Source organism: Lepidochelys kempii, chromosome 6 (genome assembly GCF_965140285.1).
Source record: "Lepidochelys kempii isolate rLepKem1 chromosome 6, rLepKem1.hap1, whole genome shotgun sequence".
NCBI classification, from domain to species: domain Eukaryota; kingdom Metazoa; phylum Chordata; order Testudines; family Cheloniidae; genus Lepidochelys; species Lepidochelys kempii.
The window spans coordinates 21,976,104-21,998,452 of record NC_136385.1 but is presented as its reverse complement, the minus strand read 5'-3'; the positions used below and the strand labels follow the sequence as shown (position 1 = coordinate 21,998,452).

Genomic DNA, 22,349 nt, shown 5'->3' with positions numbered 1-22,349 from the left:
TGAAAGTGTTCTTAAAACAAACATGTGCTGAGTCATCATCCAAGACTGCTAGAACATGAAATATATGGCAGAATGCTGGTAAAACAGAACAGGAGACATACATTTCTCCCCCACGGAATTCAGTCACAAATTTAATTAATGCATTATTTTTTTAATGAGCATCTGTGGCGGTTCAATACAAGACAGGACACGGCTTTAGGCAAGCAAGCAGGCTGGTCTGCTGACGGGATTGCCCCTGTCAGCTTTTCCACCTCTTTTATTTCTCTCCCCCCTGCACATTACATACTCCGACCGCAAAAGGCATCAACAAAGGAAATAATATGACTTTGATTAATATTCTTATTTACCAGCCTCTATCTACTGCAATCTTTGTTCTCAGGCCTTGAGCTCAGGCCAAGGAAGCTTCCCACGGTTGATGTCCTTTAATTGACTTCCCAATGGTCCATGTTCCCATGGGTCCATGTCCTTGGACAGAGCAATATGTGCATCGCTCCTACACAACAGTCAGGGTGTGCCCTGACTGTTTCCAGGTGCATGAACGCTACATGAACCCTTCAAGCATCCTCAGCATGGAAGCATGTCCTCTGGAATGGTGGCCAAAGCATGAAGAGGCATACGAGTGTTTAGCATATCTGGCACGTAAGTATCTTGCAACACTGGCTACAAATGTGCCATGTGAAAGCCTGTTCTCACTTTCAGATGACATTGTAAATAAGAAGCAGGGAGCAGTATCCCCCTTAAATATAAACAGACTTTTGTCTTAGTGATTGGCTGAACAAGAAGTAGGACTGAGTGGACTTGTATGCTCCAAAGTTTTACATTGTTTTGTTTTTGAGTGCAATTATGTAACAAAAAAAAAAATCTAAATTTGTAAGTTACTTTTGGAATAAAGAGATTATACTACAGTACTTGTATGAGGTGAATTGAAAAATACTGTTTCTTTTGTTTGTTACAGTGCAAATATTTGTAATAAAAAAGAATATAAAGTGAGCACTGTACACTTTGTATTCTGTGTGGTAATAGAAATCAATATATTTGAAAATGTAGGAAAACATCCAAAAATATTTAATACATTTCAATTGGTATTCTATTGTTTAGCAGTGCGATTAATCATGATGAATGTTTTAAATTGGGATTAATTTTTTTGAGTTAATCGCATGAGTTAACTGCAATTAATCGACGACCCTAGTTTCTAGTCCTCATGGGTGTGGAGAGCTTCAAATTGTAACCCCAGTGCACCCTACAGCCTCAAAAAGCAGAAGACAAATTAAAAAGAACACCAAATCCATTATTTTTTACATAATCTCATGATTTTGATGAGGCTGACTCATGATCTTTTGAACATTCGGGATTGGCAATCCTGAGCTGGAAAGATGGCCAGATCTCGTCATACATAGGTCGAAAAACAGTTTTTGTATGGTTTGCCAACTCCTGGACAAAGCATCTCTTTCAAATGTAACTACTATGCTCCCAGCACAGACTTTGACCACTTGCCCAGTGCTGGGCATAGTGTTGACCTTGGGATACAAGTCTAAACCCCAGATAACAATCGGGAACCATTTGTACTCTGGATGAGAGAGAGCTGGAAAGGCTGAAACTTATTACCTAGGAACCAGGGGAGATGAGCTTTTAAAAGGTTACAATAGGTCTCTGGTTTTGTTTAAATGAATTTAATACTGCTCAGTTGACAACCCTGAAGACTGAAGTCCTCTAGTTCAGTGGTTTTCAACCTTTTTCCATTTGCGGACCCCTAAAAAAAATTTCAAATGGAGGTGCGGACCCCATTGGAAATCTTAGACATGCTTTGCCGACCACAGGTTGAAAACCACTGCTTAGTTATTAAAGAGCAGGTACAAAATTTGGTATCAGCAGTGCAAGCTTCCTGCATTGCTGTCCTGCCAGTGTGCCTTGCTTTACACCTCTCTTTAAGGCTCAGAGAGCTATCTTTCTATCCCCATTCAGTCCTTGACCATGACTGCTGGTACAGATCTTGCACAGTACAAATTGTGAAGTGGTCTACTGGCATCTGGGCTGGAAACACTAGAGTAGTTCATGTAGGCCACCAATAGCCATTGGACAAGGACCTTTGGTCTCTCTCAAGCTGGGCCAGCCTTGAGCTGGTGACCTCGAATGGGAGAGAAGGTTACCAATCCCCTAAGACATATACAGTCTCCTAAAATATCTCTGGAGTTTCCTTTGACAAACTTGCTTGGGGATTTTTTAATTATTTTCCTGAAGATTTTTGTGAGGCAGAGAGATTTCATAGCTGCTAAATGTCTTCCTCATGTGATGCTATCCTAACCAAGAGCCACCACCATGCTCCTTTTTTCAGTATTCAACTACGGGGTGGGAAGAGACCTCACAATGTGTGTGTTCTGATAGCGAATGAGTGTTGCAGCGCGTGGGACTCTGTTTATGACTCTCCAAGCTGCACTTTAGGCTTTTTCCCATAAAGCAGGTGTAGAAATGTTGCTACCAAATATGTGGGATTTCATCACTGCCTGGCTGCGTTTACCCTTCTGAGCACTTTTCTAATTCCATGTGTGCAAACAGCATCCAGGCTGGGCAGTAGGTGATGTGCGCTTCCAGCATGTCAAACAGGGTGCATTAATGCAAACTATGCCTCCTTTTCTAATAATCTCTACTTTAACTTCAGCTATACCCATTCCAGCTGTTGTGTTCCTGCTTCTCTGCAACATGCTGTTATGGCCCTGAAGGGCGAAACGTACAGTGAACTTTTCAAAACAGCGTGACATATCTGAGTAGGCATAGCTGAAGAAATTAACGCACCATTCTCTGGCTTAAGACAGATATTTCTTTATAATGGGTACTACTTGCAGTAAGGTTTTCTGTTGGTTTGTTCTTGTAATTGTTGTTCCTGGGGAGTTTTTGTTGTTATCCTTGTGTAGACTCTGTCAGCGTAGCTAGGCTGGCATAGCCCTCTAGTGTAGATGCAGTGTACACCATCAGGCGTTTTTCTGCCACCTCCCCAAACGACATTAAAGTGCTCTTCTCTTAGGAGAGCTGTGTCTATGCAGGGGTTTTTGTTGGCATGGCTATGTTGCTGGGGGGTGGGGGGGTGACTTTTTTGCATGTCTGGTTGATACAGCTATATCTGTATAAACTTTAATTGTGTAGACCATGCCTAAATGAAATCCCAAAGGACTGTCGCTGTCCGAGAGAGTGAATCTGTGCTGTTGCTCATCTCTACTCCAAGCTCAAAACTGAGGTTGCACCTACCTCATTGGTCGTGTGTGTGTGTGTGTCTTACCGACATCATCACGAATCTGATGTTTGGCAATTTTCATCTTGGCACTTTGCCCTCATGCAGCTCCCTGCAGAAGGCAAGTAGCCTTGCTTCATCTACTGCATGTACGGCAACCTAAAGTGAGACCGTGGGGCTGGAGCAGAGGAAGGGTTCCAGATCGTTTTGCAAAATACACGTTGGTTTGGTATGGTGAAAGCGGGAAAGAAAGTCTGACTATCTGAAATATTCCATAAAAGGGGGCTTTATACTGTGCACATCACTATAGTATCTAAGCACCTTCGGCATAAAATCATTAGCAAGGGCCAACTCCTTGGTAGACTTCATTGAGTTTCTGACACTTTTGGGGTCAAACCTCTACTGGGGGTAGGAATTTTGGTTTCAATTGGGGGGGGGGGAGGGATTGTAGGGTGTGTGTATCAGTGTTCTTAAGGCAAAATCTTTCAGTATGACTGAAAAGAAAATACCCATGGTGAGGGGAAGAAGGTTTGGGGGGGAGAGCAGCAGAGAGTGCTACAATCTTGACAGGTCAGGGTGAATTTCCATTTTCCATCTTTTTTTCAGCCCTTGTTGGTGCAAAGACAGGTGTGAAAATGTAAACAGAGTTGCTAGGGTTGAAAGCTAGTCCCTAATCTTTTCATAAAGATCACAGGTTATTTAAAGTCACTTACCTAAACTTACCTTCCATTCCGCCCCAGATCTTGCCTTTGGGTCTATGTAGCTCATGCCTGGAGATCTCTAATTCTTGGGCGGGCTCAAAGCTGTGACAGCTGGAAATGGCATTCCGCCATATTACTACCCATCTTCAGACCCCAAATTACTTGGGTGATTGTCCAAATAAAGCTTATATGTACAGACCTCAGCACAAGTACCTGGCATCCCCTCCACCTGTAGCAGGAGGAAGTGTGTTATTTAGATATCCCTATATCTATTGTGTGGGTATTGATTATATAAACTGTTTATATGTGAATTTGGGGAGTGCCCTACAGAATCCTTTTGTTAACCCTCCCAAGATGGCCTGGGCCAGTCTTGTAAGTGATGGTGGATCACAGTACATGGGCCTTCCCGACATGTATCCCAGCAACTAGTAGACCTATTTCCCTTCCAAATGCATGGCGCAGCCACAGTCCTCTTGCACTATCCCTGCTCTTTCCATATGGTGGTGGAATCCATACAGCAATTCACTGTGGTAGATTTCTCTTCTCCCCCAGCTCCCCGATCTGAATAGAATGCAGCATATAAAATGCAGACCAGTCCCATTAAGGAGGGTAAAACATTCAAAGATTGTGAAACTGTGAATTCCATTCTGTCAGCTTTGCTGCTGGGTAAAAATAGGAGAGAGAGAGAGTGGGGGAGGCATAGTTTCGGCAAGGGGCGCTAGAAAGATCCCTGTTCCTGGGATGTCTCTTTTGTAGACTACTCTGCCCTCCTCCACTGCTCAAGATTGCTCATAGAAGGATAACTGGAATGTTGTGTGGGGAGAGAGTGGCTGTACTCAGACCAGTGAGCTGGAAGTAAAATGCTGCATATCTCAAAGTGTATAAGGACCATGGTTGTTTCCTCCAGTCAGCTGGTCTGTTTGCTTAAACCGGACTCATAAGCCTTCCTTGGTACTAATTGTGACACCCTTGTTGTCCTCTTTAGCAGAGCCCAATGAATGAATGGGTGCAGAGGCTGGACTTGTGCCTTGCTTCTTGAGCTGGTCTTTTGAGGTCAGGTTCTGAGCAGGATGAAGGAAGCATTTGCAGCTGCTTCTGCCTGTGTAGTTCCTCTAGTGAGGATAAAGGGCTTGTCTATGTGCAGAGTGATACTGGTTTAATTAACAGTGCAATTTCAAGAGGTGCAGAAGGCTATGTGAAGTCTCTTATGTTGGTCTGAACCAGGCTTATGTTGGTTTAGCTATTTAGGGTTAAGCTAACCTGAAATAAGCCACTCTTTAACTAGAGGATCCACACAGGGGTTTGCACTGGACTGTTGCAGATTTGTGTATAGACCATGCCAAAAACGGGCCTAATTCTCTGTTCCCTTCCTGTTCGTGCATTCACTGACCCTGGTGCAAAGGGACTATGAAACACCACTAAATCAGAAGGTAGCAGTCTACAGGCACTCCGTGCTGCTGTAAGCATCTCTGTAAGGCACAAAGTGGTAGTGAATTAGACCCAAATAGTTTAATTTCCAGGTTTACCAATTTGCATCTATAATGAGAATTAAATTCACTTCAGAAATGGGGGGAGGGAAGGATTGTGGAAGACAAGGGGCAGGTAAGAATTGATAATACACACCTAATCTTTAAACTAGTCTGGCTAGCCCATGTATGCTGATACAATTAACAGACTATGCAGGGGTTGGAGAACTTTTCTTTGCTACAAAGAATCTATAGCTGGATGAAAAGTATCTAGATGTCAACAAGGATTTATAGGTAGGGCCCTACCAAATTCACAGCCATGAAAAACACATCACAGACCATGAAATCTGGTCTCTTGTGTGCTTTTACCCTATACTGTACAAATTTCATGGCGGAGACCAGCGTTTCTCAAATTGGGGGTCCTGACCCAAAAGGAAGTCGCAGCGGGGTCATGGTATTGCCACCCTTCTTCTGCTGGCGGCCAGAGAGCAGCGGCTGTTGGTAGGGCGCCCAGCTTTGAAGGCAGCACCCTGCCAGCAGCCACGCAGAAGTAAGGGTAGCCGTACTGCCACCCCCTGTACAATAACCTTGTGGACCCCCCCCAACTTCTTTTTGTGTCAGGACCCCTACAGTTACAACACTGTGAAATTTCAGATTTAAATAGCTGAAACCATGAAACTTACGATTTTTTTAAAAAAATCCTATGACCATGAAATTGATCAAAATTGACTCTGAATTTTGTAGGACCCTAGTTATATGGTAGCTATCACATAAGATTTTTCCCTCTGCTGAGATTTCTGTTGAGAAAAACAGATTTGCTACTTCTGATTTCCACATTTCACACGCTCTTCAAAATCAAATAGCTGGGAGCCAGCAGCTTTTACTTGCTGTTGCTATAAATATGATTTCCGAGTTTGGGGAGGGGATGTTTTTGTTTTGATTTGTTCCTATATTTATGCTGAAAGATGCTATTAATATTTCCTCAAACTGCCAAGGTTTGAGTGTCTTTTTTGCCTTACCTCAAGTGACCTTTCTTGCATGCTAGGGAATGGCTGATTGATAGACGTGTGTAGTGCTAAAATACCTAAGGGAGGGTGAGACTGAATTGTGGCCATTTAAGTTTTATTTGCTCCAAAGTAACACTTGGCTAACCATACCTTCCGGCTGAAAGCGTTCTGGTAGAAATAACTGTCTTACTGAATAGCTGTTTGAGCACAAGTTGTTGCTATGTATGTGTACGCTGTGTGTATTTCCACGGGAGACTTGTTGACTATAGCTTAGGGTGCCACCGTCTCTTGACAAGCAAAAAGCACCTGTACTACGATGTGCCTAGTTTCGTGGGAGCTGCAGAGAAGCCAAAACTTGAGCTCCTGCAGCATCTCTCCTACACCTGCTGCCATACCAGCTTGTGTGTGCTAAGTTTATACAGGTGCCACTGGGCTGCCATGCCCTGAGTGGCAGTAGTTAACATTGTGTTTTAAGTTGAAACATACTGTGTGAAAAGCCCCACATAAGGTCTCCCATTTACACATGATGACAGCACGTTTGTAAATTCACTACCACCTTTCAGTCACGATTAGGCTGGGGAAGGCAACAGTGCAGCTTGAATGCACATTTTCATTCCTTGGAGGTATTCGTGTTGACACATTTATTTTTAAATCCCGGCTTTATGCAGTTAGCCTTTGGCAGTTCATTTTTCTTTATACTAAACTGGATTGGTGCAAATATTCCAAAACAAGCCACGTTTTCATAAATGAAATGGCTGCCTGGTGATTTTTCCTGGGAAAATCGAGCAGCACTTTCTACCAGGTATACTTCCAAAACAGGGAGCTGAGCAAAGCAGAGGGATGATTTGATTTTTTTACTTGTTTTATTGAAAGCAGAAGTTTGACATGCACAGGGCCTTTTACAAAGTACAAATGTGTGCCTCTACATTAGCCAGGGTAACTAATACACTCACCCATGACACTAAAGATGCCATATTCTCCATAGAATCTAAGTTAACTTGCACTATTCTCCCTCCTCCATTGCCTCCCTCTGCAGATGAAGCAAGCCTCCAGTTGGGAATTTGGGAGTGGGAGGGGCTCGACAATGATACCTTGTTTGTGTTTCCTGACTCTGGGAGATTATTTGTAACTTTGCCATCAATATGGGCTGAATATATGGATTGCTCCGAGTATCTGGTGCACCACTGGGTTATTCATTACATATGAATTCCAGCAGCCATGGGTTCAGAACCTATTTTCTTGCCTTCATCTACCTATCGAAGCACTTTCTCCTGGGTGAACAGGTGAATTGTTACCGTCTATGGTACCTGTATGCCCCCCATTGCTGTAGCATCTGGTGCCTCACAACCTCTTAATATATTTCAGCTCCATGAAGTGGGGAAGTAACGTTGTTGTGCAAATGGGGAACCGAAACACAGAGGGGTTAAATGACTTGCCCAAGGTCATACAGGAAGTCTGGGATGGAGCAGGGAGTTGAACCCTGATCTCCAAGTTTGAGACTAGCCTCCAACATCTGATTTCTCAGTGGAAGAGGGAAAGATCAGTCAAACGATGTGTTTTAAAACCCAGCATGAGAGACTGCAGGTGCTCTGTCATGTCTTCGGAATTGACCCCTATGTTTGAAAGCCAGAAATTAATTCAAAGTATACCTGTTGTGTGGGGAAAGGCTTTCAATGCCACCTCCTGTAGTGTGGAAGGATTGTTCCTGCAAAGAATTCCCTTCCAGTGACCAAAAGATTTTTGGCTACAGAGAGCTCTGTACAGCATAGCGGGGTTCTGCTTGGTGTAATGTGCCATTGTCAGCAGCACAGGGTTCCAAAATACCCTATACTCATGAGTTTCTTCATGTTCAAGCAAATTCCAGGATAAGCACAGTTTCTCAGCAGAGCTTGCCAACTCCTTGGAGTTTCACAGGAGCCTCCTGATGCTGCTTTTTATTCTGCTTGTTATTTAGAGACCTGTTTATTTTCTTTAGCTGTTCACAAGTGGGAGAGAAGGACTCTTGCAATGGGAAGCATATGGCGCTTGAGGAAGGCTTGACTTCAGCAGCTGGAAACTTCTGGCTTTGAATAGCATCAGCCTGACACTAAATCTTCAGGTAGTACAGGAGTAGCCACCTTGATTGATTGTATTATTATTTGTATTGTGGTCTGTCTGCTTGTGGACACAGTGATTTGTCCCTTACTTTCTAGGACAGTGACTCTCCTCTGTGAGGGCCAGATGTGAATTCTGATGACACTCTGGGAACAAGTGCCTCTTTGAGCTAACCTTTCTTTGTAACTCTTGGCATGTGTTGAGTGTTATTCCATTAAGGAAGACTTTCAAAATCCTGTTTGTCCAGCTGGCTCCACCTAACAGACACATAATATTGCTATAAACATTAAAGTGGCAAGTCTGTCATATGCAGACTGTTGGAGATTCAGATGCTCTGCCACAGGCAGAGACCTCATGGCAAGCTAGAGCAGCTGTTTCACACAATGGGGAAAATAATTTATTTACAGCAACTTGATTAAAATGTTTTCTCTTGGTGGGATAATCGCTTTGGAAAGACCGTTAGTCTTCATAATAATCATATCTATTATGTGCCTATCTTTTCTGGGTATGTTTCGGAGGAGACAGATTATACAAGAGAAACATCACAAATGTAGTATCAGGACAGACCAGTGTCTGATCTTATCTGGTCTCCTCCCTGCTGCAATTGGCCAGGCCCATTGGTTTGGAAGAATGCAAAAACCCCGACATCATGCACTCAGCCAGCTATGTAATGTTGTTGTTCTTCAAAGGAATGTGTGGGAGGAGAGACTGATTTTCTTCCTGACCCCAGCTTGTGATCAGTTTGTGCCCCAATACATGGTTTGTAGCTCTTGTAATTCTTTCCTAGCTAGAATAAGTACACAAGGTATTTTACTACATGTATGGGTCTAAATCCTCTTGAGTATTGCTAAGCTGTTTGCTTCAATAATATTTTGCAGCAGTGAGTTCCATAGGTTGGTTAAGGGAATGTCAGGGAAGTATTCATATTTTTGTGGTCAGGTTGATTTCAATTAGTCACCTTGCTCTTAATACATATGACTAGCTGATACCAAGCTGACCATGACTGAAAGATTTGATGTAGGGAAGAGTAAGATTTTATTCAAGGTCTTTATATCAGCATAGTATCTGAGTGCCTGGTCCTGAAAAGTTTAGCCATTGGCCAGCTGACATAATGCTGACCACAACTTTCCCTTGTCTGCGCTGGCCAGTCAGCATCCTGTTAGCTAATTCAGTTGCTAAACCTTGTGTTTAAATGCTGTTAAATTTCCAAATGGAGACAATGGAGGAGTTAGTTCTCTATTGGCCATTCCATCTTTGCTCTCTCTGCCGAGGCAAACAACCAAAAGTTTGCCCATTGGTACTGATTGTGGAGTTGATTCTTGTGTGTTACCAGTCTTCTATTTGCCGTGCAACATCCCGGGACATTCATTGGATGGCGATGACTAACCGTCATCAGCAACATGAGCTGGCTGATGTATCAGTGACTTAGGAGTGAAAGATCCATCAGCACCATTTCTCAAATCTCTGCTTGAAAGCCTTTGTTCCCCTCTCCTCTAATATGAAGAATTTCACTGATAACTTGAAGTGATGGGGAAGAGAAGCTCATATCAGAGGCCGCATATTGCCCTTTGACTATTGACCTCCTTTTTACTCCTGTAGTTCCTTTAATTGCCTCTGTTATGTGGCAGAGATGACAACGTCTTTGTTAATCTCTGCCTGCTCAGAGTAAGTGTCCTTGTGAAAGACATCTACCGGTTTAAAGGCATGAATGGAGAGAGAAGCCCTGGCATGTGCTTGCACTGGGAAAATTGAGACAGGCTTCCTTTTGTGAGCTTAGCATCTCCCTAATCACTGGGATCCTTGTAGCATGCACTTTATAGCACAAGACATCTAAACAGTGTCATTCTGTGCTGGGTGCGGAGTGTCAACAGATGCATGGTTACTGCAGATGGACATCTGCATCTTAACTGTTCCTTACTGAAGTGGAGGAGTAATGGGGGTTTGAAATGACAGAGAAGTGCTTGATACTTGCAATTTATAGCCAGCTGTGAGTTAACGTGATACAAAGGCTGCTGTAAGGGGCTCGCCTTGTCTGCACTGGGAAATTGAACTGTTGCTGAAAAGGTCCCTTCTCTCCACTCCATAACCTTTCCCCCGATCTGATATTGGTAATGGCCTGAAGTGGATTAAAGCCATTAAGGAGTTTTAGCAAAAATTGCTACCAGTGGTTTTGCTGTCCTACTGTTCGCATTGTGGGTTGTTTGTTTTTTTTTTGTTGGTTTGTTTTTGGTTTTTTTTAACCACGGTTAATAAAGTTTTTATCCATGGCTTCTGCAATAGTGCCGAACACTTCTTGTTCACGGCTGTGCTTCCAGCTAAAATTCTTCAGCAGTAATACAGGTGCCTCCGCTGCTGTACAAACTCCCAGGGAGAGACATTCCTTGTCTCAAAGAGTTTATTATCTAAACAGACAAGGGGTAGGAGGAAGGGAGTATTCTTAATTCCTAATCCATAACATGGGAATTGACCCACAGAGATTAAGCGACCTGCCCAAGGTTACACAGGAAGTGTGTGGCAGAGCCGGGAAGTCAACTCTGGTCTCCTGAATGCCAGTGTGCTGCCTTCACCACAAGTCTTTCCAGACTCTCCCTAGTACTACCATGGGAAGGTGGCCTGCAGGTAAACACAGGGTGGTAACAAGTTTTCAGAGTCTCCCCCTTTTTTTTTCCTAAATGATTTGCAGTCTTCAGACAGTGAGCACTGCTGCGCTAACATTGTCATTGCACCCTGGTATGTTATTGTCTGTAACCATCTGAGGTTTGTAGTTTCCTTCTGCAGACTTTGTATCTTGGTGTGATAATAGCTTTATATAATAAGGAACAACTGGTAAGGTCCAGATGGACCTTGAACATATTTGAATTCCAAGGATCCTGAGCCATTCCCCACAAGATGACAATCTTTCACTTAAAAGGGTGAGTGATAGTACTGGTGGCATCAAACTCCTAGTGCATCCTGACTTTGATTAGCTGTATGTAACTAGGGGAAGTTGTGTATCTGTAGCTTTGGTTTTCCTAGGGTTAATACTTGCTCTTGGTACAAGCTAATAGGAGACATTGCTAAACCCAGAATGCTGGATCAGTGCAGGAAGTTGGGTTAAAGGAACAATTTCCAGACCAGGGACAGCTGTAGATCAACTTCTGCATGCATGGTCACCAGTAATTATTTCTCTACCCTGTAATGTAAGGTAACATCTCAGCCTTGTGCAATGCCATGTCCTTCCTTTAGGTTGAAACACTGTTTATTTGCAAGTCTAATTAGTGAAACTTAATAGGAACAGCCTCTTTGTTTGCTATTAACTTACTTCAGAAACTAAGGAAGCCTGCAATAGCTATAAAGCTGCCTTTCATACCATGATGTAACTTGGTCTGGTGGTGTGCAGTAAATATGCTCTGTGAGCCAAAGCAGACTTTTTTGCTTTTCCAGCCACTCTGGAGCCTTTCAACGGAGGTGGTGAATTCACAATTCAAACTATATTTGTTTACTTGCTGTGGGGCAGAGTCCTTCATATAATACAGTGAAATAATTTTGAAAAAGATTGTAAGGGTTGGCTAGAACTTAAAACAGCACTCTTTTTCGGCTCACAACCCCGTTGTCTTAGTGCTGTTGCTCCATTTCGGGTGTTATAACTCATACTTGACAAGTACCAGTGTGGATATAAATCATGGCCAGAATAATGTTTTCTCACTGATATAAATCCTAGCCATCTTCTCGCATCACTCCTCCTCCTCCATGCATCTGATTCAGAGTCCAGTGGACTCAGAGGTCAATCTGATTTACCTCTGCTCTGGTCATGCTTCTTCCAAAATAAAGTGTGTACATGCGCACACCCCTACAGCTTTCCAAAACATCATCCTTCGAGTTGATTTGTAGTAATATTTTTCAAGATTGTAAAAAAGGCTCCACCCAAGTGCTTTTTCCCCTTCCATTTAAAAATAGTCCCTTTACTCACATTTGAAATCAAACCATGAAACAAATGGCTTTTCCTTACCAAACTTTAGTTCAGATTTTTCTTCTAAAGAATGAAGCACGTTCAGACATTTGTTTTGAGGTGACAACTTGCAAAGTATTTTCTGGAGTTTCCAGAAAAGACCTCAGAATAAACACAAAACGGCACATTTCTGAATGCTGAGATTACATTGTGTGGGCTTGATCCTATAGCCTGAAGAGTAGGCTTGTTACTGTGGAGGGAAGGTTGTACTAGCAATGTCTCTGCTGTACCTGTTCTGTAGATAAACAGAGGACTATAGTGTCCAGAGATGTCATCCCGGCTCCAGGTGACATGATATGCTGCTACCCTGTGAAGATGGCAGTCCTTGGTGAGCTAATCTCTACTTTAGCCTGGTTCCATAGACTGCTTGGGACCACAGATGTGTCGCTGGCACGGTTCACCAACACACCTGATGCCTGCCCCTTTTGTGGCAAGAAGGAAACCCAGGTGCGCACCTACCTGCAGGGTGCCAGGCTGTAGTCCCTCTTCCATCATCTCCAGAATCTCTTATTGAGGTTATGGCTGCACTGTTTCCCCACACCTGTTCCTCTGTGGAAACCCTGGCCATAGCCTTACCAAATCACTAATATACCTCATCAGCCACCTCCTGGCACTGGCTAAGATGGCCAGCTCTCAGTCCCAGAGGGATAAGCTCAACAGGGAGGTTCTCTGATTATGGGGCCTTTTTCCATTCTCTAGTCCATACATGCCTCTGGGCAGAGTTTCTCTAGGTGGCATCCACTGACTCCTTGATCAGGATCTCAGAGCAGTGGGCATTGTCTGTAGTTCTCTGCTTTGTGTCTCCTACACTCATTTTGTACCTATCACCTGAATCACTGTACCTGGTTTTTTTTACCCCTGTACTTTATCTGGGTTCTGTGGCCTTTCCTTCACCTGAAGGGGCAGGCCTTTAATTCATGTGGGCTCTGCCCACTTCTCCCAATCCTCAGATAGAGTAGACGAATGCTTTTCACCTGCTTAACTGGTAGCTGTTTGGTTAATAGGGTTTTGGTGCGTGTGTGATAGAAAGGAAGATTTGCTTTGTTTCAAAGATTCCCTCTTCCACCACTGCCCTAGTTATAACTATTATTTCAGGCCAGTTTTTATCAGTATCTGCCTTCCTTTCACTTTTTTTTTTTTTTTTGCACAGAATCCTTGGTTCAATGCAAGAAAGTGAGCAGCAAGGGAGGAGCATTTCTTAAACCCTGCAAGCAGTGCTTCTGGGCTGTCTGGATGTGTTTGCACTGCAGTCATAAGTCATCCAATTGTTCATTCCAAGTTTTTCTGGTTTTTCAGTTTGCTTGTTCCCTGATGAGTTGTAGCTGTTGTAGATGGTAAATGTAATCTCTGCATTTTTATATTCTACTTCTAGCCCAGTTCGTTTAATGTCTTTGGGGAGGCTGATGGGATAGAGTGTTAATACCCAAAGAGTGTTTTGTCCTGATCTTTGGAAGCTTGTTTTCTGACAGGAGCACTAGTGTTCGCACTCTTGAATTGCAGTTACGGCTGTGCAGGGAGAGGGTTTTTTCTAGGGCAGCTCTGGTGACAAAGCTGGTGCTTTTCCTGGCTGTCACCCTGTGGGGTAAATGGTGAGGAATCTTTGAATATGCAAGGGAGCTGTGTGGATTCTGGGCTCTAAAGATATGCCACAGGGTGGGAGTGGAGGGGAAGGGGACATGGATTATAATTGGAAACTGGTAGCCACTAATTCAAAAGTGAGCTGTAAGTAACAGTGAATCACTTTCTGGCCTTGTGGGACTGTGCTGGAGAAGATGAGGCAAAAACTAGATGGTGGTTCTGATATTTGATATGGAATTACAAAAATGTCTTCTGGATTGTATTAACGTGCATCTGCATCTGGTTATCCACTCTCTGGATTGGGAAATGAGCTGTATTCCCTGGGCCATATCATCACACATCCGCACATGCACACCAGCTATAAAATCTAAAAGGAGAATTGTAACTTCCTAAGCAAAGAAACTTTAAAATGGCGTTAAGATTGTAAATACGTAGCAATAACTTGAGGAAAAAGCTCTCCTTGTTTTAGAGTTGAAGTTAAGCCAGCACTAACAAGAAAATAAAAGAAACAGAGAAGAGCTGAGAGAATCATTGATTTTTTTTAATTTTTTTTGTTTGATGACCAACCTGAAAAATCTTAATTTCTAACTAAAACTGAATTTTCTCAGGTTTTTCTCGACCAAATGAGATGGAAAAAAATCTTAATTGAGTCGAACAATATTTCAAATGTCTAATCAAAATGACATTTTCAAAATAGAATGGTGAGGTGACATTTTTAGAAGTTTTGTTTTCAATTGTTTTAGCTGAAACTATTTGCCAAATAGCTTCTGTGCCCTGAAAACGCATTTTCCAGCCAGTTCTCTATTTAGCAGGCTAGCTCAAGCAGAGCTTAACACGGTGTATGTCTCCTCAAGCTGAAAATTACACTTCTGACTCGAAGTGCAGACATACCCTTAGTGGTATCCATTTCAACAGTCTTCCCGCTCACATAAGGCTAATTTGCAATAACTGCTGTGAATCCTTATTTTGGAAGGGAAGGGATGGTGATCATTCGAGAGCTTTAAGGTGCTAAATAAAATTGAGCTTGAATCGTGGCAATAATGTTCTTAGTAAGTCTGTGTAACAAAGAAAGTGAGGAAAGATATACAGACAGGGGAAATCTATGGGAATGAGTCGTGTGGGTGATACAGGCCACATCCTTAGCTGATGTAAATCTGTATAGCTCCATTGACTTTAGTGAGACCACACCCATTTACATCAGCAGAGGATCTTCCTCCAAGTCTCTCCTGTTCTTGTTTTTGTGGGGATGGGCAGTAAACGCTGGATAATGTGCCTTAGGGAACAATCGTGTACTGTTGGAATGGATGCACACGATAGGTCTAAGCCAAGAGTTTTTTCAAGAGGGATTCATGATGTTGGTTTGCTCTGTGTCTAGGAGTCCAATTTGAGACCTCTGAAAGGGGTCTGATGCTCAGAAATCGCTGAATACCTACCCTCCCTCTCAAAATCCGTTCCTCAGAGATGTGACAAGCTGGGCACCAAAAACAGGCACTCAGAATAAGAAGTCACTTTTTAAAAAATCTTGCTATGTGTCAGTAGCTGTCTTCTGCAGTTCTTGTTAACTGTGGGTCCTGTAGGGCAGGGCAGAGCAAGGTCTTTGCTATACCGTTCCTTTAGTGTTAGCTGATCCCTTAAGAGCCTGTTGCTTAAAAAAAGGGAAAGTACCAGGGTGATTGGTTTTAGTCGACATCTAGAGCTGGTCTTCCCCTGCTGGCTAATAATGGGCTAACCAGTAAAGGCCTTAAAATACCCTGGTAGAGGAGCACTTGTATAGAAGGACTGAGTTCTCCGCCAGGTTCCAGTGAGGTTCAGCTTACACCCATGGTCACCTCAGCACATCCCTTTCCCTCTCTCCACTTAATTTTCTTCACTTGCAGTGAAGTGGTTCCTGGGGCTGATGCAGTGACATGGATCAGAAGTCATGTGTGGCAAGAGGGACTTCAGGTAGCTTAGCAGAGTCGGGGAAACTAAGTGTCTCTGTGCTTATGGGGCCAATAGTTACATTAAGCTAATGTAACTGTTTCTAGCCTTTAAGTGGTTTGTCCACCAGGGAAAGAATTGTGTACCATAATAGAAATACCCAAGAAGAATTTTCAGAGAGATGGGGTGCTCTCCTGGAAGTATCTGATCTTATTAAGTGCATGAGCCTGGCCCCACTTCTTCTCTACCCACTTCCTTCCCTTTCTTTCTCTATTCCCCTCCCCTGAATTATGCTTCTATTCTTCCTTATTTTAATAATTTTCTTTAACGAGTTGAATGTTATAAGCAAATTTGTTTGTAAATTGTATAGTTCGAATTGATTTATATTTTAACCATTTTCTATATAATTCAGTGTTTAAAAGAAAAGGAGGACTTGTGGCATCTTAGAGACTAACAAATTTATTTGAGCGTAAGCTTTCGTGAGCTACAGCTCACTTCATGTTTAAAGTTATAGCTAAGATTTGATAGCACATGGCTAATATATTAGGAAAAGTTTTTGTTTTTTTTTTATTTCCTGTTTTAAAAAAGTAATAAGAGGGCAAAAAAAGCAGGGCTTATTCCAGCTGCTTACCTGTGCATCACATCTACGTTATGGGTCTGTGGGTATGTCTACACTACGGAATAAGGTCGAATTTATAGAAGTCGGTTTTTTAGAAATCGGTTTTATATATTCGAGTGTGTGTGTCCCCACAGAAAATGTTTTAAGTGCATTAACTTGGCGGAGCGCTTCCACAGTACCGAGGCTAGAGTCGACTTCTGGAGCGTTGCACTGTGGGTAGCTATCCCACAGTTCCCGCAGTCTCCGCTGCCCATTGGAATTCTGGGTTGAGATCCCAATGCCTGATGGGGCTAAAACATTGTCGCGGGTGGTTCTGGGTACATATCGTCAGACCCCGTTTCCTCCCTCCCTCCGTGAAAGCAAGGGCAGACAATCGTTTTGCGCCTTTTTTCCTGAGTTACCTGTGCAGACGCCATACCACGGCAAGCATGGAGCCCGCTCAGGTAACCGTCACCCTATGACTCCTGGGTGCTGGCAGACGCGGTACGGCATTGCTACACAGTAGCAGCAACCCCTTGCCTTGTGGCAGGGACACAGTAGCAGACGGTACAGTACGACTGGTAGCCGTCATCGTCATGTCCAAGGTGCTCCTGGCCACGTTGGCTGGGAGCGCCTGGACAGACATGGGCGCAGGGACTAAATTTGGAGTGACTTGACCAGGTCATTCTCTTTATTCCTGCAGTCAGTCCTATTGAACCGTCTTATGGTGAGCGGGCAGGCGATACGGACTGCTAGCAGTTGTACTGTACCATCTTCTGCCGAGCAGCCATGAGATGTGGATGGCATGCAGTCCTTCTGCATCGTCTGCTGCCAGCCAAAGATGTAAAAGATAGATGGAGTGGATCAAAACAAGAAATAGACCAGATTTGTTTTGTACTCATTTGCCTCCTCCCCTGTCTAGGGGACTCATTCCTCTAGGTCACACTGCAGTCACTCACAGAGAAGGTGCAGCGAGGTAAATCTAGCCATGTATCAATCAGAGGCCAGGCTAACCTCCTTGTTCCAATAAGAACGATAACTTAGGTGCACCATTTCTTATTGGAACCCTCTGTGAAGTCCTGCCTGAAATACTCCTTGATGTAAAGCCACCCCCTTTGTTGATTTTAGCTCCCTGAAGCCAACCCTGTAAGCCGTGTCGTCAGTCGCCCCTCCCTCCGTCAGAGCAACGGCAGATAATCGTTCCGCGCCTTTTTTCTGTGCGGACGCCATACCAAGGCAAGCATGGAGGCCGCTCAGCTCACTTTGGCAATTAGGAGCACATTAAACACCACACGCATTATCCAGCAGTATATGCAGCACCAGAACCTGGCAAAGCGATACCGGGCGAGGAGGCGACGTCAGCGCGGTCACGTGAGTGATCAGGACATGGACACAGATTTCTCTGAAAGCATGGGCCCTGCCAATACATGCATCATGGTGCTAATGGGGCAGGTTCATGCTGTGGAACGCCGATTCTGGGCTCGGGAAACAAGCACAGACTGGTGGGACCGCATAGTGTTGCAGGTCTGGGACGATTCCCAGTGGCTGTGAAACTTTCGCATGCGTAAGGGCACTTTCATGGAACTTTGTGACTTGCTTTCCCCTGCCCTGAGGCGCATGAATACCAAGATGAGAGCAGCCCTCACAGTTGAGAAGCGAGTGGCGATAGCCCTGTGGAAGCTTGCAACGCCAGACAGCTACCGGTCAGTTGGGAATCAATTTGGAGTGGGCAAATCTACTGTGGGGGCTGCTGTGATGCAAGTAGCCCACGCAATCAAAGATCTGCTGCTATCAAGGGTAGTGACCCTGGGAAATGTGCAGGTCATAGTGGATGGCTTTGCTGCAATGGGATTCCCTAACTGTGGTGGGGCTATAGACGGAACCCATATCCCTATCTTGGCACCAGAGCACCAAGCCGCCGAGTACATAAACCGCAAGGGATACTTTTCGATAGTGCTGCAAGCTCTGGTGGATCACAAGGGACGTTTCACCAACATCAACGTGGGATGGCTGGGAAAGGTGCATGATGCTCGCATCTTCAGGAACTCTGGTCTGTTTCAAAAGCTGCAGGAAGGGACTTTATTCCCAGACCAGAAAATAACTGTTGGGGATGTTGAAATGCCTATATGTATCCTTGGGGACCCAGCCTACCCCTTAATGCCATGGCTCATGAAGCCGTACACAGGCAGCCTGGACAGTAGTCAGGAGCTGTTCAACTACAGGCTGAGCAAGTGCAGAATGGTGGTAGAATGTGCATTTGGATGTTTAAAGGCGCGCTGGCGCAGTTTACTGACTCGCTTAGACCTCAGCGAAACCAATATTCCCACTGTTATTACTGCTTGCTGTGTGCTCCACAATATCTGTGAGAGTAAGGGGGAGATGTTTATGGCGGGGTGGGAGGTTGAGGCAAATCGCCTGGCTGCTGGTTACGTGGAGCCAGACACCAGGGCGGTTAGAAGAGCACAGGAGGGTGCGGTACGCATCAGAGAAGCTTTAAAAACCAGTTTCCTGACTAGCCAGGCTACGGTGTGAAAGTTCTGTTTGTTTCTCCTTGATGAAACCCCCCGCCCCTTGGTTCACTCTACTTCCCTGTAAGCTAACCACCCGCCCCTCCTCCCTTCAGTCACCGCTTGCAGAGGCAATAAAGTCATTGTTGCTTCACATTCATGCATTCTTTATTCATTCATCACACAAATAGGGAAATGACTACCAAGGTAGCCCAGGAGGGGTGGTGGAGGAGGGAAGGAAAATACCACACAGCACTTTAAGCACAGCACTTTAAAAGTTTACAACTTTAAAATTTATTGAATGACAGCCTTCTTTTTTTTGGGCAATCCTCTGTGGCGGAGTGGCTGGTTGGCCGGAGGCCCCCCCCCCCACGTTCTTGGGTGTCTGGGTGTGGAGGCTATGGAACTTGGGGAGGAGGGCGGTTGGTTACAGAGGGGCTGCAGTGGCAGTCTGTGCTCCAGCTGCCTTTGCTGCAGCTCAACCATGCACTGGAGCATACTGGTTTGGTCCTGCAGCAGCCTCAGCATTGAATCCTGCCTCCTCTCATCACGCTGCCGCCACATTTGAGCTTCAGCCCTGTCTTCAGCCCGCCACCTCTCCTCCCGGTCATTTTGTGCTTTCCTGCACTCTGACATTATTTGCCTCCACGCATTCGTCTGTGCTCTGTCAGTGTGGGAGGACAGCATGAGCTCAGAGAACATTTCATCGCGAGTGCATTTTTTTTTCTTTCTAAGCTTCACTAGCCTCTGGGAAGGAGAAGATCCTGTGATCATTGAAACACATACAGCTGGTGGAGAAAAAAAAAGGGACAGCGGTATTTAAAAAGACACATTTTATAAAACAGTGGCTACACTCTTTCAGGGTAAACCTTGCTGTTAACATTACATACATAGCACATGTGCTTTCGTTACAAGGTCGCATTTTGCCTCCTCCCACCGCGTGACTACCCCCTCAACCTTCCCCCCTCCCTGTGGCTAACAGCAGGGAACATTTCTGTTTAGCCACAGGCAAACAGCCCAGCAGGAATGGGCTCCTCTGAGCGTCCCCTGAAGAAAAGCACTCTATTTCAACCAGGTGACCATGAATTATATCTCACTCTCCTGAGGATAACACAGAGAGATAAAGAACGGATGTTGTTTGAATGCCAGCAAACATACACTGCAATGCTTTGTTCTACAATGATTCCTGAGTACGTGTTACTGGCCTGGAGTGGTAAAGTGTCCTACCATGAAGGACGCAATAAGGCTGCCCTCCCCAGAAACCTTTTGCAAAGGCTTTGGGAGTACATCTAGGAGAACCGCGAATGCCAGGGCAAAGTAATCCTTTCACATGCTTGCTTTTAAACCATGTATAGTATTTTAAAAGGTACACTCACCCGAGGTCCCTTCTCTGCCTGCTGGGTCCAGGAGGCAGCCTTGGGTGGGTTCGGGGGGTACTGGCTCCAGGTCTAGGGTGAGAAACAGTTCCTGGCTGTCGGGAAAACCGGTTTCTCTGCTTGCTTGCTGTGAGCTATCTACAACCTCCTCCTCCTCCTCCTCATCTTCTTCGTCCCCAAAACCTGCTTCCGTATTGCCTCCATCTCCATTGAAGGAGTCAAACAACACGGCTGGGGTAGTGGTGGCTGAACCCCCTAAAATGGCATGCAGCTCATCATAGAAATGGCATGTTTGGGGCTCTGACCCGGAGCGGCTGTTCGCCTCTCTGGTTTTCTGGTAGGCTTGCCTCAGCTCCTTCAGTTTCACGTGGCACTGCTTCGGGTCCCTGTTATGGCCTCTGTCCTTCATGCCCTGGGAGATTTTGACAAAGGTTTTGGCATTTTGAAAACTGGAATGGAGTTCTGATAGCACGGATTCCTCTCCCCAAACAGCGATCAGATCCCGTACCTCCCATTCGGTCCATGCTGGAGCTCTTTTGCGATTCTGGGACTCCATCATGGTCACCTGTGCTGATGAGCTCTGCATGGTCACCTGCAGCTTGCCACGCTGGCCAAACAGGAAATGAGATTCAAAAGTTCGCGGTTCTTTTCCTGTCTACCTGGCCAGTGCATCTGAGTTGAGAGTGCTGTCCAGAGCGGTCATAATGGAGCACTCTGGAATAGCTCCCGGAGGCCAATACCCTCGAATTGTGTCCATAGTACCCCAAATTCGAGCCGGCAACGTCGATTTAAGCGCTAATCCACTTGTCAGGGGTGGAGTAAGGAAATCGATTTTAAGAGCTCTTTAAGTCGAAATAAAGGGCTTCATTGTGTGGACCGGTGCAGGTTTACATAGATTTAACGCTGCTAAATTCGACCTAAAGTCCTAGTGTTGACCAGGGCTGTATGAGCAGCAACATCAATGTCTAACCAGTGCGTAATGTAAACAGGGCCTTAGCAAATCCTAAAAGGAAAGCAGGAGCAGTTCTCTTGGAACAAGACTAGATGGGGCTCACGAGCTGCATTTCTCTAACAAGTCTACTCTTGCCAAGTCAGTCTCAGAAATATTTCTAACCAGCAGGAGGGCTGGCCAGAGTGTGAATTCTTGGCTGAGGTGTAATACCTGCTTGCACATAGAGAATGTGGTGCTGCATTGTCTGCTACAGGCTGCAGCTCAAGAAGAGCATGCAGCTAAAATCAGAGGTGGTTTCCCCTTTCCCTTGTAACTTCAGACAATTTAAGCGTGTTTGCAATGAGCACAAAATAGCACTTTTCACCAGAACAAAGCTTTTGCATCTCTTGAGCAGGCTCGCAGTATAACTGGGATAGATTGTTGATATGTGCAGTATTTTAAGGCATTGTGACTTTGGATACCTCTACACTGCAAGTGCTGCGCCACTGTAGTGTAGACAGTTGCTGCAGCAACGAGAGGGGTTTTTCTGTCACTGTAGTAAATCCATCCGCTCAAGAGGCAATAGCTAGGTCAAAAGAAGAATTCCCCCGTCAACCTACCGGTGTCTACACTGGGCTTAGGTTGGTTTAGCTACGTTCAGAGACATAGCTTGGTTTTAGGAATAGACCAGACCTGTGTGCCCTGCAAATAGGGCTCCCAAGTTCTGTTCCTGCTTCAGTCACTTGCTGTTTCACTGGACTACTGCTCTATTGGCTTGAGCAATTGGCATCACGTCTGTGCCTCAGCTTCTTCCACTGTAAAATGGGGATAATCAGACTTACTGACCTACGTCCTCATAGGCTGTTGTGGGGATTTGTTTAGCTATCGACTTTAATAAGGCTTTTGATACTCTCTCACATGACCTTCTCGTAAACATACTAGGGAAATATAGTCTAGGTG

General features: G+C 44.7%; 2 protein-coding genes across 5 annotated transcripts in view; one reads left to right on the top strand and one right to left on the bottom strand.

Moving 5' to 3' along the window:
• Positions 1–21,210, bottom strand: part of LOC144930682 (uncharacterized) — a 42,495-nt gene extending 21,285 nt beyond the window's left edge. Inside the window, exons 1-2 of the mRNA XM_078853440.1 lie at positions 20,459–21,210; positions 19,456–19,870 (exon numbers count right to left, since the gene is read on the bottom strand). Coding sequence (XP_078709566.1) covers positions 19,456–19,870; positions 20,459–21,044 — 1,001 coding nt within the window. The 5' untranslated portion in view covers positions 21,045–21,210. The remainder of the gene's footprint in view (positions 1–19,455; positions 19,871–20,458) is intronic.
• Positions 1–22,349, top strand: part of C6H11orf24 (chromosome 6 C11orf24 homolog) — a 65,595-nt gene that overhangs the window by 27,360 nt on the left and 15,886 nt on the right. The gene's annotated exons all lie outside the window — the stretch shown is intronic.